The sequence below is a fragment of the Parasteatoda tepidariorum genome, chromosome 9, assembly GCF_043381705.1.
Source record: "Parasteatoda tepidariorum isolate YZ-2023 chromosome 9, CAS_Ptep_4.0, whole genome shotgun sequence".
Taxonomy (NCBI): domain Eukaryota; kingdom Metazoa; phylum Arthropoda; class Arachnida; order Araneae; family Theridiidae; genus Parasteatoda; species Parasteatoda tepidariorum.
In genome coordinates, this window is record NC_092212.1 from 51,594,624 (window position 1) to 51,614,013 (window position 19,390).

Sequence of the window (19,390 nt, forward strand, 5' to 3'; positions counted from 1 at the left end):
TCTAATTTATTACCTTGCTTCAAATGGCTTTTGAAGAAACAGCATTATGAAGAAAACTTTAATATTAAGTGAAAGTAAAATATCCTTAAAGAGAAGCCATTATGATAAGCAATGAAATAAAATTTAGGCAATTAATTTCAGATGATTTTAAGTTTTATCGTATAAAGAATTAGATGTATAAATAAAATTTAAAATACATTATACATCTCCTTTGCTTTTTCGTTTAAATTTTCTACTTTCTTACTTCTAAATTAATAATTTTTTTCTTCCAAAATACATTCAGTAAACACATACCATCAAAAACTTTATACATTTGCGGGGGTGAAACAGTTTAAAAATTAGTTTTTGCATTATTATTGCTTTCCAATACGTCTGAACCAGGAATAATTTAATTTATTTGGATTTTTGTCACAGGAATAGAAATGCTAAGTGTTCCACATATAGTGATTTTTGTACTTTAATTGTGAATAGTTTCGGAATTTAAAGAAAGGCAATATTTGTGAAAATATAATAATGCAATAGTCAATGGATTAAGCTTATAATTTTGGATAACTCATCTCCGTTAAGGAGAAATAATTGACTGGCCATACTAAGAAAATAAATTTCAAAAGAAATTAAAGGTTTACTTATTCTGCCAAGTTCCAAAACAATGCGTTGATTGCCTCATATGGGAAGACGAGGTTTCCACTGTCTTAAAACAAAATTCCTAGTGATTCAAAAAATCTTAGAGCGATCATAGCTAGGAAATAATGTTTGGTTTTCTAGTTTTATTGCTTACCCAGACAAAAAACATAGTTACCTGGTTGGTAGCAACCAAGCTGCGACATGCGAGTAACTATGGATGGTGTTTTCAATATAAATGCAAACAATAACAATCTCGAGCTCAATACCTGCTCTAGTTCCGGTGAGAAAGTTTGCAACTGCTTACTACAGCTTATTCTGCGAGGTGGTATAATTTTGTTTTCAATAAAAGAAGTAAATTAGATAATTTCTGAGCTCAAATATGCCGTATTTCGTAAGATATTAATGTTATTAAGTAATTCTGGTGAGTTTGAAGTGAAAATTTGTTTTAGTTATAAATAGATATATTGTTAAAAAAGGTGACATGGTTGCTAGATTTTGAACAACTCGCTTTTTTGGCAGTCCGGATTTGGCCTCCTTCCATTTGCTTGTTACTGTTTGTTCTCATTGCAAGCTGTGCACCATCTTGCGTTAGTGTTAGCACCTTTAGTATTATAAATACAAGTATTGTTAGCATTGTAAACATAAGTAAACAAATACTACGTTTGCAACAATCTCAAAACACAATGATCACGTTATGAGTCAAATGGCTTTGAAATACACCGGAAACAGTAACCCGGAAGTATGGGCGGTATAGAGCTTGCAGCGTTCCCTAGTGTAGAAAACACCATCCATTGAATATTAAGTATATACTGACATTAGGTATAAATGTTTAACTTATTGCAGAAACAAGAACCTGGCAGTTGTGCTTTGGTGATTGCATTTGGTATCACCAGGATCCGTCAAGAAAATGTCTCCAAGAAATATAAATTCCTGAACCTAATAAATAGTAAAACCTAAGAAAATTAAGCGTTCCATGAACTAGTTGGGAGACGCAAAACTGGTTCGAGAGTACAAGATCAAATCAATTTTGTTATAGAGCAAATAAAAGAGGCAGTATAATTGTGCTACCAAGTTCCAAAACAATGCATTGATTGCTTTATATAAGAAGACGAGGTTTCTACTGTCTCAAAAAATATTCCTAGTGATCAAAAAAATTCAGACTGACCATAGCTAGGAAATAATGTTTGGTTTTCTAGTTTTATTGCTTACCCAGACAAAAAAACATAGTTACCAGTTGGTAACAACCAAGCTGTGGCATGGGAGTAACTATTGAATATTAAGTATATACTGACATTAGGTATAAATGTTTAATTTATTGCTAGTACAAGAACCTGGCAGTTGTGCTTTGGGGATTACATTTGGCATCACCAGGATCCGTCAAGAAAATGTCTCCAAGAAATATAAATTCCAGAACCTAATAAATAGCAAAACCTAAGAAAATTAAGCGTTCCATGAACTAGTTGTGAGACGTACAGCTGGTTCGAGGGTACAAGATCAAATCAATTTTGTTATAGAGTAAATAAAGGAGGCATTATTTGTACTCACTTATGAAGACGCCACACACAGGAAAGAAAATTTTCCACTCAAATTTTCTTTCTCCTTCATCAGAAATTTAAAATTTAAAGTGCAGAAAAAGTGAGTTCAGACAAACCTAGAGTAAGCCATGAAGTTTCAAATTCCGAAAAGAAAAATTTGAAATATACAAATTAAAATAAATTATGAGGTGATAACTTTAGATTACGCGACGGAGAAGTTCCCTTCTAATATTTTGTTTGCATTTTAATATTTTGAAGTATTTTTTTCAGCAATTGAAACTTCATTACTTACTCTTGGTTTGCCTGAACTTACTTTTAGCATTCTTTGAAATTTAAAATTTATAATGAAGGAGAAAGAGAATTTGCAACGAAAATTTTCTTTCGCGGTATGGCGTCTTCTTAATGTGAACATGAAATATAACAATAAAATATTTATTACATCATCTTCTCTTTTACATATACTCGAAGCTTATCTCGCACATACACCGAAGAGCCATTACATCATGACCACCCTACTAATAACATGTAGGACCACCTTTCGCCCTCAAAAGTGCTAGCACCCGCCGTGGCATTGATTCCACGAGGTGCTGATGGGTAGTCTGAGGAATCTGGTACCAAGCACTCACCAACTGGTCCCTCACATTGCGAGGGGGTAGCGTGGTAGCACAAATTTGGTTTTCCAAGTAGGACCACAAATGCTCTATTGGATTAAGGTAAGGTGAATTTGGGGGCCAAGACATGACTTGGAAGTCACTGGAATGTTCCTCGAACCAATCCATGACGATTCGATCTTTATGACATGGTGTATTATCCTGTTGGTAAACACCATCCCCCGCAGGAAAAACTGTTGCCATGAATGGGTGAATCATGGTCTGCAACTATGTTCAAGTAGCTTACAGACGTTAGGGATTGTTCTATGAGGATTATGGGTTCTAATGTGCCCCATGAAAACATTGTTCCTGGACGAGAAACCATGAAAATCTGAGCGAGCCCATTGCTATAGATGGAGGGTGGTCATAATGTAATCGCTCTTCGGTGTATAAAGCAGACTCAGGAAAAGTAAAGGTTGCAGCTTGCGAAACAAGACTAACAGACTTACTTTTTTATCCCACTGAACTCTTTTATCGTAGCCAGACAGTACTCGTGTAAGCAGAGGCAGATCTTGTGCATATCTGCACATAGGACCAGTGCTCACAAAATCATCAACTTTAGCGTCTTCCTCTGGATCATCAGGAAAACTTCCATAGTTAGAAATAACAGCTGAAAGAAATAGATTAAATACTGTTATTGATACTGTATTTAAAGTTATTGGTAAAATAACATGTCATTTCTCAATTCGAAAAGAACCAATCGTTTAATACTTGATAATATATGCTTACCCGAATTGGCATCACTATATGATATTTTACCCTCCATCGAACATTAATTGAAGGCTCATTTGAATAGTGGTTCAATTCTACTAAATTTATTTTATAACCGTCGTTGAACAGCCAGCCTAATATTTTGGGCTTACGACTACTGAAATTCAACAACGTAGCCTTGTAATTTTGAACCCAATCTAGAAGACAACGGAACTTCTGGATCAAGTATTGGGAGAAATTTACCTTCGTGGAAGACTTTTTGAAGGAGCTAATACGCATTTGCGTTACATAAAGAGGAAAACGACGAAAAACTCTTACGGCTAGCTTGACGATAAAGGGACTCTAACCCATGATCCACCAACAACTGGGGACATTTTACGTCAGCACTGTGGTCGGCGCGAGCTGGATGAGGAATTCGTACCGACCAACCCTCACTGGGATTCGAGCCTGGTTCACCTGATTGGAAGGCGAACGCTCTATCCCCTGAGCCACCATGGCTCAATTCAAGTTATTAACAAACAATTTGTCAGCTTCCATTTTTCTACTGAAAAAGCAAAGAGCAATTCAAATTAGACGAGATGAGAAAAACAATGACAACATTAGACTTAAAAGCTTTGTATCACGAAGATTGCAAAAATGGAGTCAGGTACGATTTACATCTTTTTCAACTGATCACTTGCTTACCTATAGCAGCATGAATGTGTTTATTGTTTCCATTGGCAAACTGGAATGTTCCAAACGACTGATTGTTGGCTGAATGTCGAATGAATTTATGCTTCTAACTAAAGAGAACTTTAAGTATAGAATATAAGTATCAACAAAATGCGATCAGAAAGCGCTAATTTATTTCTTCAAATTTTTCATTCAGAAAAAAATGTTTTGTTGATAATGGTAAAAGTGATGAAGATGTATGTATGTTAGCATTCTATAAGGATTTTTTTTACGCTCACTGAAATCTTGAAGTTTTCTTACTAAGTTTTTCATATAATGCTACATATTGTGAAGAGCCACACATTGGGTATTAGAAGGCTTCAACCAATGTTAGCTTGTGCTACCAATCTCTTAAAGATCCAAAATTATTCTTTATATTACTTAATACAGGTTTCCTTCCACAGATTGAGCTTTTGATTTGTTAAGATAAAATTTAAACTTAATTATTTCGCTCGAATACCATTTCAACTTCTACCCTAAACTTTTTTCTTACATTCTTATTTTTTGGCTGTTGTAAAAACACACTAAATATTTTTCACCAGAGAGATTATTTAGCACTAAGGTAAATCGTTAATTAATAAGATTTTTTTTGAAATTTCAAATACATGATTTGGAGTTATTGGTTTGGTTACGTAAGTTGACAGGACACAGTTCTACATAAAATTTATTATTAAAATGAAAGTTATTAGAATGTAAATACAGCTTATTTACCTTTAATTGTTAAATGGTTACTAAGTTGGTTTAACGTAATATGTTGCATAATAGGATCACATTACACGATTGCTTAATACTATTGTATTATAACCAATTGTATAATAACCAGGAAGCATTGCTTTTCATCTTAAGCCTTTATATTTGAACAATAATCAAAAGAGAGCCGCAATCAAACTAGGGAATAATATTCAGAAGAAAAGATAAAGATGTGGTTAGACTATACTTAGGCACTTGAATAATACCAAATTCGTCACCAGGATGAACAATGTTGTTTTATTTATGGAAACACGCACAGAAATCCTTAAATTATGTATTTCAATGTTTCTTTCCTTCTTTTTTTTGAGAGTGCATATTACATTGCCTTTCCATTTTTGTAATTTATTTATTTTATTTTGATATGAAATGTGTTTGATTCGGATTATTGTTTTTATGTTCACTATGTTTTTTCTGGCGTCATTTCATTTGGCAATACGTGATATGTAAACCCAACTAGAGGCAAAAAATTGCAAATTTTTGCTAAAGAGGCAGCTCTAACTATGCTTTTTCCTAGGATCACAGATATCAAGATAGGATCACAGATAATATTTATCACCATTAACTAGAAGATAAATAAATGATTTAAAGGCAAATTGCATAACTTTTTATGTTGATGACAGTCAAAGTAATTCAGATAGTCATTATTTAATGATGATCATGTCAAATGATTTAGACATACATCATATCTTTTCAACGCTTTTCATTGGCTGACGTAGCACTTCCGAGATGTATTTTGTTGGAGATAAGCATATTCTTTTTAATAATGCAGAAATAAAAATACATATCAATAACTTATCGACTTCTTTCATGTTTCATGACAGAAAAAGGGTTAAGTGTCTTTTGTAAACTGGGAGATGCTAAATATAATTTTGTGTATAGTGACGTAAAACTAAATATAAATGAATAAATAGTAATAAAATTTTAAATAATTTTATTTTGTTTAAAAGTGTCTTATTGATGTCCAGGCGAAAAAGTTCAAAAACATATAAAAATATACATTTTGTAAAAATCTATTTTGTTGATGAATACATTTGATTTTTTGCACTGTCTCATCAACCTCAGGGCATTAATAAATCTGATTTATAAATATTGAAGTAAGATATTTCCCGCTGATGAGTTTCATNTTACAGTTCGATATGCTTTGGATAGCACTGGTATTAAGTCTCGGCATTATGATACGATCATAAACCAATTTTTATAGTTTATGATAACCAATTATGAATTATTAAATTTATATTTTACATCAAGATTAAGAAAGAAAAATACTTAACACCTTTGCAAAGTAATATGACAAACTTTCTTACAGTTCGATATGCTTTGGATAGCACTGGTATTAAGTCTCGGCATTATGATACGATCATAAACCAATTTTTATAGTTTATGATAACCAATTATGAATTATTAAATTTATATTTTACATCAAGATTAAGAAAGAAAAATACTTAACACCTTTGCAAAGTAATATGACAAACTTTCTTACAGTTCGATATGCTTTGGATAGCACTGGTATTAAGTCTCGGCATTATGATACGATCATAAACCAATTTTTATAGTTTATGATAACCAATTATGAATTATTAAATTTATATTTTACATCAAGATTAAGAAAGAAAAATACTTAACACCTTTGCAAAGTAATATGACAAACTTTCTTACAGTTCGATATGCTTTGGATAGCACTGGTATTAAGTCTCGGCATTATGATACGATCATAAACCAATTTTTATAGTTTATGATAACCAATTATGAATTATTAAATTTATATTTTACATCAAGATTAAGAAAGAAAAATACTTAACACCTTTGCAAAGTAATATGACAAACTTTCTTACAGTTCGATATGCTTTGGATAGCACTGGTATTAAGTCTCGGCATTATGATACGATCATAAACCAATTTTTATAGTTTATGATAACCAATTATGAATTATTAAATTTATATTTTACATCAAGATTAAGAAAGAAAAATACTTAACACCTTTGCAAAGTAATATGACAAACTTTCTTACAGTTCGATATGCTTTGGATAGCACTGGTATTAAGTCTCGGCATTATGATACGATCATAAACCAATTTTTATAGTTTATGATAACCAATTATGAATTATTAAATTTATATTTTACATCAAGATTAAGAAAGAAAAATACTTAACACCTTTGCAAAGTAATATGACAAACTTTCTTACAGTTCGATATGCTTTGGATAGCACTGGTATTAAGTCTCGGCATTATGATACGATCATAAACCAATTTTTATAGTTTATGATAACCAATTATGAATTATTAAATTTATATTTTACATCAAGATTAAGAAAGAAAAATACTTAACACCTTTGCAAAGTAATATGACAAACTTTCTTACAGTTCGATATGCTTTGGATAGCACTGGTATTAAGTCTCGGCATTATGATACGATCATAAACCAATTTTTATAGTTTATGATAACCAATTATGAATTAATAAATTAATATTTTACATCAAGATTAAATTTTTTTTTAAATTAAAAGAATTTAAAAAAGAAGATACTTGTTACATAAATTTGTTCTGAGAAATACTAACTCACTTTTAGATGGTTTGTGCCCGTAAATTCCACAGAAAGAGGCTGGGATTCGTATGCTGCCAGCGATATCATTACCAATTCCAATCACAGCTGAGGCAGCAGAAATGATAGATCCTTCACCACCTGAAAGGAAAGCATTATGGACAATCATAATTTTTAGGATTTGCAAACATATTTTAATAATGAAGGATATGAAGATAATAAAGAATACAAGACAAGAAGGTTTTCCAAAGACCTTTGGAGTAAAGAAAAAAAAGCAGTACTCGCGCTTTTATATACATTTACAGTTTATTGTAAAGGAATACAAATACCATAGTAGAGTTTTATTTTAGATTAACTCTCTTTCTCCAGGATATTTGTAAAAAAAAACTTTTGAACAGACTTGCTGAATGTTCTTCTTTTTGCACATCAAACTGAATAATAATCGGTATGATTTACAAAAGATGGACAATGATAATAGAGCGTTCCTCTTCTATTTAGGGGTCCAAATTCAAATCCCAGAGAGAAGTAGTCAATAAGTATACTGTTTCCTGCTTGCATTGACCACAGAGATTTTTGTGGGTTTCCTCTGTTACGTTATGCTGGTTGCGTTGCCTCAAAAAGTTTTCCAAGTAAGCTAGTTAAGTCAGAGGTTCCCTTATCTTCTGGGTTTGATTTAAAATTACAATGAAAAGGAGTTAGTTGAGCATTGATATAGCTACAATTTGGACATGAAGAGGCTGTTAAACTCCGCTGATAAGTTAAAGAATTTCCTTCATGAAATGTTTTGTTTTAAAATGTAGTTTTTTTTTCTGAATGCAATTTTCAAAATTTTTGTTTTTCAAAGTTTATTTCAAATTAATCTATATTAAATCTTCGTTGCAGTCTGTAAGTATATTATGTAAACAAAGATTTATTACAAATTATTAAAAGACAAATAATGAAATAATTAAACTGTTCTGGAAAAATAAGTCCCACATTAAAATCACTCGTTGAAAAAAAAAAGTTTAAATAATGTGGCTGTGATCACATGTAGCTGATGAATGCTTTTAAATTTTCATGCAGTTCATTTTGAGAAATGTAAAAATCATATTTCTTTGAAGAAGTATTTATTTATAAAAAATACTTTATAGGCAATTTTAGAGGAAAATGGTAAAACATCTTAAAGCCGTGCATGCGTATCATCTGGAAATATCACGTTTTTCACGCATGATAATGTAATATTACTAACCTAATTTAATGCAACCGCCAACCGTGACATTATATTTAAGATGTCATGTTTTAAAAAAATTGCGCTTGTAAATCAGCTACAATGAAGCGGATTACTAATGCAATCGAAGGAAAGTTACTTTTAATTAGAATGAAATGTAATCTGTAAAAAAATCAGGTTTTTTAACTTAGTTATATATTTTTTTCAAATTTCAGCTAATTATTTAACATATTTATGAAAATTATACATAAATAATTTCGTTGAAATTTTTTTAAAATTTAACTTATTCTAAAGATTAGTTAATCGCAATTATCGTAGTAGTGAAAGTTTAAAGTTTTTTTTTATGAAACATGTCTATTTAATTTGGATCTATGGAATGATATTTGAATTTATTTGAATTGTAATAATGATGAATAGTGTTATTTTTTCAAGATTTTATAAATTATGTAATTTTTAAATTTTTAAAATAATTGACAAATGAGAAGCTTTTAATTAGTACCATTTTATCAATACACTGGCTGGTCATGATTTTATAATTTTGTATACTCAAGTTTCAATTTACAAAATCTTTATGTAAAGACTCAAATGACTGTAGTGTGACAAGGATTCAATCAACATATATGAAGTTCAGCGATAACAGAAATCGAACAACAGCGAATTGTTGTATGTAGAAGAGTTTTTAAACACTACCTGGGTGCCAACATTGGCAGAAAAAGTTAAGCGTGTTACACTTTTTAGATTTTTTTCTTTTATTTGTAAATAAAGGTGTTATTATTCAAAAATGGCTGTAAGTCTCTTTTGAAACTATAGTGCTTATTTAAAATAAACAAGATTCCCCCCCCCCNCAGTTTTAGACAGGTTAATAAACAAACTGTGGTGAATTGTGTGTCCACCAGATGGCATTGCCAGTTCTTCCCCAAGATGCCGTTAAAAAACTGTTTTTAACTTTTGTACTCAATTTTATGTACCTGGCAACGATATGGAGCAAATATTATTTGCAATTAACTAAGTTAACAATCGGTCTTCATGCAGCAGTGTTGCGAATAGCTGCTTGTCAATGTCTGTCTCGAAGCTATTTTAAATTTTATTCTTTATTTTTTCCGTGCCTAATCTTTAATAAACACATAGTAATTTTGAATTTCTTATGTTTCTTCCGTTTAATTTTTCAACCCTGTTAACTTCAAGTGCTTGTCACCAATTTATATTGATTAGGTTAACTTAATAAAACGTTAATAAATTGAATGGATTAAACTTGGGAGGTAACAAATTACTATGTAGTTATTAAATATTAGGCACAGAAAAAATAAAGATTATATAAAAAAAAAATTGTTTAAAGACAGGCATTTCCGAGTAGCTGCTAGTAATGCTGTGACGTGAACCGATGGTTGAAATCAATTGCAATTGTTGTTAATACCCATATCGTTGCCAAGGTATATAAAATTGAGTACAAAAGTTCACAACAGTTTTTTTTCCGCTATCTAATAGGAAAGCTGGCAATGCCATCTGGTGGACATGTAATCCGCCACAAAAATGTACATAATAAAAGAACATAGTACTTTTCTGTTTATGTTTCTCATTTATATTCCATGTAAATCGAAGTTTACTTCTGTAATCCCTTAAAAAGTCATTTTATTTCCCACTTACTTTATTAATTCTTAAATGTCGATAGGAAGTTATTTTTCCACCTTAGATTTGTGCGGACATATGGTGATGCGTTAGAAAATACCAGGAAAAGAATAAGTGGGGACTTTATTTTTTATAAATGGGAGAAACAATGAAGGCTATTATGATGTAAAGAACTAGCAACCGCGGAACTGGGAGGGGACTGAGGAGGCTTTACCCCCTCCCATTTAATAAATAATGGGATATAGCCCGTTCTAAGATTACAATTTTTCACTCAATATTCGTGTTGGTAAATTTACAATGAAATAAAAATAGAAATTTTTTTGTGTGTCTGAATTCTAAAAAACATGTGTATTTCAAGCGAGCTTCAATATTTCCTTGGTAAAAACTGCGAACAAGCCATCTCTTACTCACCCCCTCACCCCACAGAGAAAATATAAGTCACTATTGCTGACCAATACAGAAAATTCTTGGTTTCAAATACCACAGGGAACAGAATAATAAAAAGAATTAAAAAAAAAAACAACAGTGGAAAAGAATAAAATTTCAAATTTATGCCCGATTCTTCACAGTAAGTAAAATTTTAAAAAGTCTGCCTACCTTCGCACAAAAAAAGGAAAAAAAAAATTAAAAGTCAAATCAATTTTAGGCAGTAATTAATTTCAGGAAATTTTTTCTGTAAATCGATGCTAATCCTAAATATTTTAACATAATGATAAAGATAATGGCACTGTAATGGTCTAAACTATTGAAACGTTTAAATCACGAAAGAGTATATAATTTACAATACCAGAGCTTCCTCCCACAGTTCGTGTGTTATCGTATGGATTTTTGGGTATTCCAAAGTTCAGATTTGCGCTCTCCCACCACATGCAAGTTTCGGGAACGCTTGTGACAGTCACAGGAATCGCTCCAGCTTTTCTATATTCAGCAGCAGCAACGGAATCTTTCTCAGCTATATGATTCCTAGCCTTAACCATTCCACATGTTTGGGCCATGTCTGTAATGAAATAAAGGAGAAATGTACTTATCAAGCATTTAAATCTAGTTAGGTTCACTAGTTATAATCTCAAATAACTTTTATTTCTTGATGTTTAGATCATGAAATAAAAATTACAAAGGAACCGGTTGCTAAAATGTAATTTACATTCACTTCAACAGTAATAACGTAACACAAAATTTATATTACGCAAAGAACGATGCAAATCAACAACCAAGTTCAACAAGGTAAAAAATCGTCGGCAATTTTTGATTAACAACCCTCCCTAGCCCTTTGCCAGACACAAAAATTTGAACCAGCATCTTTTAGTTTTCTAGGGTCAACTTAGTTGAATCTTCTGCCTCCACGTAGTAAAGCATTGGTTCCTGATTTTTTTCGGCTTTTTTCCTTCAATGATTGAGCATGCTTTTGCGGGCTTAACTTAACTGAGACTTAATAAATAAATTAATAAATAAGTGAAAATATTTAATGATTGAAATTTTGTTAATAATTTTTAAAATATTTAATGTATGAATAAAGAGCCGTGATGACTCAGATCGAGCATTCGCCTTTCAATTAGGTGAACCGGGTTCGAATTCAACGACGATTGGTGGATACCAATTCCGCATCCGGCTCGCAATGACCACAGTGCTGAAGTAAAATATCATTAGAGGCAGACGGATCATGGATTAGAGTCTCCTTGCTGTCAGACAAACAGTGGATGGTTTTCCTCTCCATTTAACGCAAATGAGGATTAGTTCCATCAAAAAGTCCTCCACGAAGCAAAAAAATCTCCCCATACTTGATCCTGGAGTTCCCTTGTCTTTTGGATACCTTATATTTTATATAAAATCAATGTGCAATATTTTGAAATTGATTCTTTTACCACCTTACACGTTTTATGTTATGTATTATGGAAAATAAATGATCGATATTTTTAAATGATAATTTTACCATCTTATAGGCCATATTTATGTTTTTATGAAAAATCAATGCGATATTTTAAAATTGATTATTTCATTATTGATTATCTTTAAAAGGGATTATTGTAATTTAAATTTATTTTCCGTTTGAAATCGATTCAACAACTACTTTCCGATATCAACTATGTCCACACTGTTACATACTCTCTAGCAACTACGGAATATAGAAATTCTTGTTTGAAAATTCTTATCCTCAGTGTCAGAAATGTTATGTCTTAACGTTTAAAAAAGCTACATCCAAAGAAATATTTGTCCATCACTACATACGAATGATTTAAACAGATATATTGGTGATCAGTTGGGCAGAAGGTTAGTAAGTCTATTGGCAAATTTATGGGTTTTAATTTCTCTTTAATTATAAGAATTCATTTGGGGAACTTTAAAATCTAGATGCATAAATTTTTAATTTACAAATATTTTGGGTAGGGAGGATTAACCTCCTCAGACGCAAGGTATCCATTAGGATACCTCAGCAAATACAGAGTATTCAAAACTTGGAAAAATTACAAAGTGAAGAGAAACTTTCCCCAATACTGCTTAAAATTTCATAAAGTTAGTTTCACATTATTTTTATAAAGTCAGTTTTGAAGCTTTTACATCAAGATAAAAGAAATGATATTATTTTTAGTAAATATAAATGCTTCAAAGTTTTGTTAACCCAATATTTGATCCTCGAGTTCCCTTGTCTTCTGGATTGGGTTCAAAATTACAAGGTTACAGAGTTGAACATGGGTAGTCGTAAACCCAAAATTGGGCCGACTGTTCAGCGACGATTATAAAATAAAATATTTCCCTTCATCATCAAAGGTATATAAAATTATATATACACCGAAGAGCTAATACATTATGACCACCCTCCATCTATAATAATGGGCCCGCCCAGGGTTCCATGGTTTCTCGCCCAGGAACAATGTTTTCATGGGGCACATTAGGACCCATAATCCTCATAGAACAATCCCTGACGTCTGTAAGCTACTTGAACATAGTTGCAGACCAGGTTCACGCATTCATGGCAACAGTTTTTCTTGCGGGGGATAGTGTTTATCAACAGGATAATGCACCATGTCATAAGGGTCGAATCGTCCTGGATTGGTTCGAGGAACATTCCAGTGACTTTCAAGTCATGTCTTGGCCCCCAAATTCACCTGACTTTAATCCAATAGAGCATTTGTGGTCCTACTTGGAAAACCAAATTCATGCTGCCACGCTACCCCCTCGTAATGTGAGGGAATTGCAGGACCAGTTGGTGAGCGCTTGGTACAAGATAACTCAGACTACCTATCAGCACCTTGTGGAATCAATGCCACGGCGGGTGCTAGCAGTTTTGAGGGCTAAAGGTGGTCCTACATGTTATTAGCAGGGTGGTCATAATGTAATGCCTCTTCGGTGTATATATATGTCTTAAATCTTCAGATAAACTAAACTTTATGATGTTTCGTGAAAACTAGGCTTTATTTGTCAGAAATTTAAGAGTATTGTGAAAGATTTTAAAAATAAGCAATTAAAATTACTTACAACCCTCGTCTTCTCCATTTACCAGCCTAATATTGGGGTTAATAAAAGATGAACAATCATACATAAAAATTTACACAGGAAGAAGGTATCTTAAAAGATATATGACGTTTGGAATAAAAGAAATGATATCAATGGTTCAGAAAAGAAAGAATGGTTCAGAAAAGAAATGAATAACCTTTTACACCGATAGCCTCTTTACAGGTAAATGGCACTCCGAGTAGTGGTGTTTCAGAAGCAATTTCTTGGGGAGATTTTTCGCCACTGTCAAGGAATTTATCAATGTCTTTGGCATCCTGAATTGCAGCTTCATACCTCTCATCACATGCTGCGTTGATAATAGGATGAACTTCTCGAGATCTTTCTACATAAGCTTTCATTATATCTTCACACCTGAGCTGAATAAACAGTACAGCATTTATTATTATTACTAGCCGATTTTCGCTACCATCTAGGTCATACTTCAAAATTTTCTTGTAACAAAATATAAATTTTAATGGTAACCAAGCGGACTGCTACTGTATTTAAATATTCTAATTCTTCAACTTCAATTCTAACACCAAAGTGTCCCGGATTGTTATTTTGAATGATTGGGCTTGACTTTTTTTTAACCTTTATTTAACTGTACTTATTTCAGCAGTTAATGTAATCAATTAGCATATAATTCTTGTAGGAGTTTTTTTAAAAATTGCTTCATTTCAAAATGTGATACTAATTATATTAAAAACTTTCAAAGACTTTTCTACCCGAATAAGTGCTAAAAATTTTATGAGTGTAAGCCAGTGACGATTTTATAGCAGCATACACTCGTTTGTGTATGATTTTTCATTCTAATTCCAATTATCGTCTTCATTTTTCGAATGAAATACACGAATTGACATTCAATAGATATTGCAAAACGAAGTATATTTTAGTAATAACACAGTTACCTTTTTGTTGATAGCTATCAAACCACGATCTCCCATCAAAACGACATTGTCATGAATGTGCTACTAATTATATTAAAAACTCTTAAATGACTTTTCTACCCGAATAAGTGCTAAGAATTTTATAAATTTTTAACCAGTGACGATTTCATAGCATCATACATTCGTTTGTGTATGATTTTTCATTCTAATTCCAATTATCGTCTTCATTTTTCGAATGAAATACATGAATTGACATTCACTAGATATTATAAAACAAAGTATATTTTAGTAATAACACAGCTACCTTTTAGGTGATAGCTATCAAACAACAATCTCCTATAAAAACGACATTTTAATGGAAATTGAAAATAATAAATTGATATTTTTATTGCTCTTCTTTTATAGCCCAAATACAAATGGTTGCAATGTAAATTCTTCTGATTACTAAATATTCAAATTATGGCTAATGCGAATCATAATAAACTAAATTCAACTTTGTTAAAACGCTTATTGTGAATTATTGCGCTTCCAACCTTAGCTTCTTATACAGGGTTACTCATAATTCTCTCCGGGTTTTCGAAGCGTTATAGTAAAAAAACGAAGACGAATATGCCAAAAAAGAATATATGAAATTATTCCGAAAGTATTCAAGTTTTAATTTAAGCAGTTGCCGATAGATGGCAGCAACATGTATTACTGAAGCCAGTTGTAGTAAAGAAAAATGGCGTTTACAGGCGGAGAGAATTCTGAATAACCATGTATAATTGCCGAAATTGTATGAGTGAGCCGTGGTGGCTCAGGGGACAGAGTGTTCGCCTCCAAATGAGGTGTCCAGGTTCGAATTCTAGTGGTCGTGGCTTGTTGATAGGAATTCTGCTTCCGGGACGCACCGATCACAGTACTGACGTAAAATTTCCTCAGTGGTAGACGGATCATCGGAGCTATTCATGGGAGGTTTTCGTGGTTTTCTTCTCCATGTAACGCAAAAGTGGGTTACGCAACCCAAATACGAATGTATTTTATATTCTTGCGGAAGATGTGCTAGAGAAAATGTGTACAATAAATCAGGAGAATATCGATTTCCCAAACGCAGGAAAAAAAAGAGAAGTAACCAACTATGGATGGAATGGAAAGAAATATCAGTTACTTAAAATTGTAATTACTGTACGCATACTTTCGTATTCCTTTTTCCTATTGAGATAAAATTATTTCGATTTTCAAGTATTAGTGCATAATGATACTCCGTACGTATTGATAGAAATAATGCGTATAGAAGAGGTATTAAATCTGATAAGAGTTTATTGACTCATCAAGAGCTTACGAGTTATTTTTAACTACCATCCTTATCTAAGGTATTTTTTAATTTTAACAATGAAACTGATATCTCTGACGCAATATTTACGAACGCTTACGAATAAAATGCCAACCATCAGACTAAGCAAGTTTTTTTTTGCGTACTCATGAACATTTTACTCAGAAAATATCTTTCTTTCCCGAAAAAGATAGAGATTATCATGGCTGAATTATCAATGCAATAGGTAAAAATAATGAAGAGACTCAAATTAACATGGTTGCCAGATAGTAACAGTAAACGGGTTTTCTTAAAATAACCATGGGAGGGTATTTATAAATTATTTCTAGAAGCGGTTTGTTCTTACACGAGCTACGTTCAGATGGAGCATTCAATCAACCTCGAAGGTCAAGGTTTTCTTTTCGAATCTACATTTCATTACGTAAAAGATGCGTTCGTTAAACAGACTTCATTTTTTTTACATTTGTTTTATGTCTTGCACTGTCGACGATTAAAGAGTAAGTATTAGAACTCAGGTGCGATTAAGAAGTTACCATAGATTTAGTAATGGATACCTTTAAATACTACTTAAAATCACATTAAGGAATTTAACTTGTTGACGCAGTCAGCATTGCTTAGATTATGTGAGTTTGGAACGCAATCTACTATTTACCGTTCTTTAATACATTGAATAGGGGAGAGTGGGGTCAATTGTAACATTTTTTACTTAACTATTTTTAACTAACAAAAAATCCATGTGGTTATCAGGAAAGTACGACAGACGAGTAAAGTAGACTATCCTCTACTAGAAAAAAAAAAAACCTTATTTTAAATGTTATTATATTAGTTATTAACAATTTTTGACAGTCGTGCACTTGTTACAATTGTCCCCACTTACGGGGTCAATTGTAACAGTTCATAAATTCAACTAAAACATAGTTAATTATACATATTATCATAGTTGTGATATATTTTTTTATTGATCAAAATAGTAGTGATATTTTAGGAGTAAAAATAATAATGAGCAGAGACCTAAAGGGTTAAACTTTTAACTTTAAGGGGTTAAAAATTTTAATTTATGCTGTGAAAGGTGACAAATAAAATAATGCACATGCAACATAATATAAATGATATAGGAAACTATTGGTGGTTCTTAAAGAGTTAAGTAATGGTTTGTAAACATAAGATTATTTATTTTCAGCTGTTACAATCGTCCCTTTACTTATTGTTACAATTGTCCCCAAGACGCCATTTCAGCTTCATTTGTTAAAAACAATGCTAGTTAATTAGCAAAACTAATCTTTTTTTTTTTTGAAATGTTAATTAAGGTGTCCACTTACATATTCGGTTAATAATTTTTATTTGTTTATGCAAAATTACTTTGTTACAATATAATATTCTAATACCAAAAAAAGTACTTACGTAGCGTGAAAATATCTTTTGTGATGTAACTCTTTCAAAAGTACATAAAAATGGTTGCCAGCAGGGGTGTACATGTAGATTTATTAAATACACCTAGTGTGCCACCTAGGAACCAAATCTAGAACCCGACACTCGAAATTTTTGCTCTGTTACAATCGTACCCTGTTACAATTGACCCCACTCTCCCTTACTGTTAGATAATATGTATGTGGTTTACTCTGGGGGAAATGTGATCAGAAAAAATTGCTCGTTGGAGAAACTATGTCAGAGTGTCCTTTTCGGAATAATTCTATTATTTATCTCTCGCTATTTCCCTGCAAACTTAGGTAAATTATTAAAATTTTGTTACCCTACTATGTGTAGTTGCATGACTATTTTTATCAAGCGTTTTCAATTATGGAAGTTTATATATGCTGAATGAATATACTCATTGTAAATGTCATTTTTAATATTTGAATTAACTTTTTTTAATTAGTAAAAAAAAATTCTATCACTTAAAATAATAAAAACGTTAAATGTGTGTAGTACTATAATTTCTCAAAACATCCTTAAATTAATTCGCCTCACTGTGGCATTAGCTTGATATCGAAATTTTTCGTTTTACTACGCCATTAGATTTATTCAACTCACTACGAATATAATAAATATATTCGTTTTTGGAAGACTTTATACGTTTGTCCATTTTTAAGGACACTACCAAAAATGTGTTCTGTGAGATAAGACATTGCTAAACTTTTTAAAAGATATAAATCTCAAAATAAAAACATCCATCTTACCTGTCTTTTTCTTATTTTCTCAGCAAGATCTGTGGCAGAATAAAGTAAAATATTATTTGTTATAGGTGGCAACGGCTTTGTAGGACCCATGACTAGATAGTACACAAAAGATAAGATCTTGTCGGAGAACGGTCGGGTGAACGTCAACAGAATTCTCACGAATTCTGCGACCATTCCAGCTATCTGTGAACGAAAAAAAAGCTTTATATATGCATCAAATCTCAGAGATGTTGAAGTGCAATTATTTTTAAGCGTATAATTTTCTTTAATTAGAACATTAAAAAAATTATTTCTGGGAGTTAGTATATGTATAAGAAAAATGAAATTTTAGAATAATAAAAGAGAACAGTAAGAATAATAAAATAAAATAAATATCTTCAGCAACTTCCTAACATTTCTTTTTATGGAAGCACTGTTTCCTTTTCCTATGACATATCATTATAATTTGTTTTCAGTAAAAGTGAAATTTATTTACAGCTATGACATACTTTCTGGGCTATTTCTTATCTGGAAAAAAGCAAATAGCTGTGGCTTGGTTTTTATGTTGGTTATATACAGATGTTTGTCCAACAAATGTTTCAATTTCCCAGGGAATTTATGACCCTGGTATAACTGTGATGCCTGGAATGTCTTCTATTGAATTATTCACCCATTAACCACTGATATATCAATTTCTACAATATTCCAGTAGCTTCGATTTTTTTTCAAATAAGAAGTGAAGTAGAAGTAGTAGTTTATATCGCAATGAAAATAGAAAGTCATAAAAAAATCGTAATACAAATATCACATATACAAATAAATCGTATATACAAATAAAAATCTCAAAAAAAAAAGAAGAAAAAAAATAGACCATCTTGAATAATTTTTGATCTAATTATCAGATCTTCCCATTTTAGGACTCCTTCCTAAAGGTTTGAGGGGGTAACCTCAAATATGCTTATTAATTAGAACAAGACGATATTTTAAGTTTCGAATTATAGAATTATACACACAATTATAGAATTTATTTAGTCTAAGATAGTTTATCACATGAATTTAAGTTACAATCAATGGGCTTTAGCATTATCAGAAGCTTTCAGTAGAAATATAACTCAGTTGTCATGCGATTTAATTTTAAATCAAGTGGAATCTTAATATTAAATCAATCAGCACGTCAATTTAGAAGAGG

The 19,390-nt window shown here is 31.6% G+C and overlaps 1 protein-coding gene across 6 annotated transcripts in view; it reads right to left on the minus strand.

Annotated features, from left to right (window-relative positions):
• Nucleotides 1-19,390, minus strand: part of LOC107438937 (fatty-acid amide hydrolase 2-A) — a 140,307-nt gene that overhangs the window by 3,327 nt on the left and 117,590 nt on the right. For 5 of the 6 annotated variants that reach the window (XM_071185622.1, XM_043053438.2, XM_043053437.2 and 2 more), the window contains exons 2-6: nt 18,223-18,405; nt 14,004-14,223; nt 11,142-11,351; nt 7,543-7,662; nt 3,259-3,419 (exon numbers count right to left, since the gene is read on the minus strand). In XM_071185622.1, the coding sequence (XP_071041723.1) occupies nt 3,259-3,419; nt 7,543-7,662; nt 11,142-11,351; nt 14,004-14,223; nt 18,223-18,405 (894 nt within the window). Of the gene's footprint in view, nt 1-3,258; nt 3,420-7,542; nt 7,663-11,141; nt 11,352-14,003; nt 14,224-18,222; nt 18,406-18,710; nt 18,848-19,390 lie in introns of those variants that run through there. The other variant, XM_071185623.1, reaches the window with a different exon arrangement.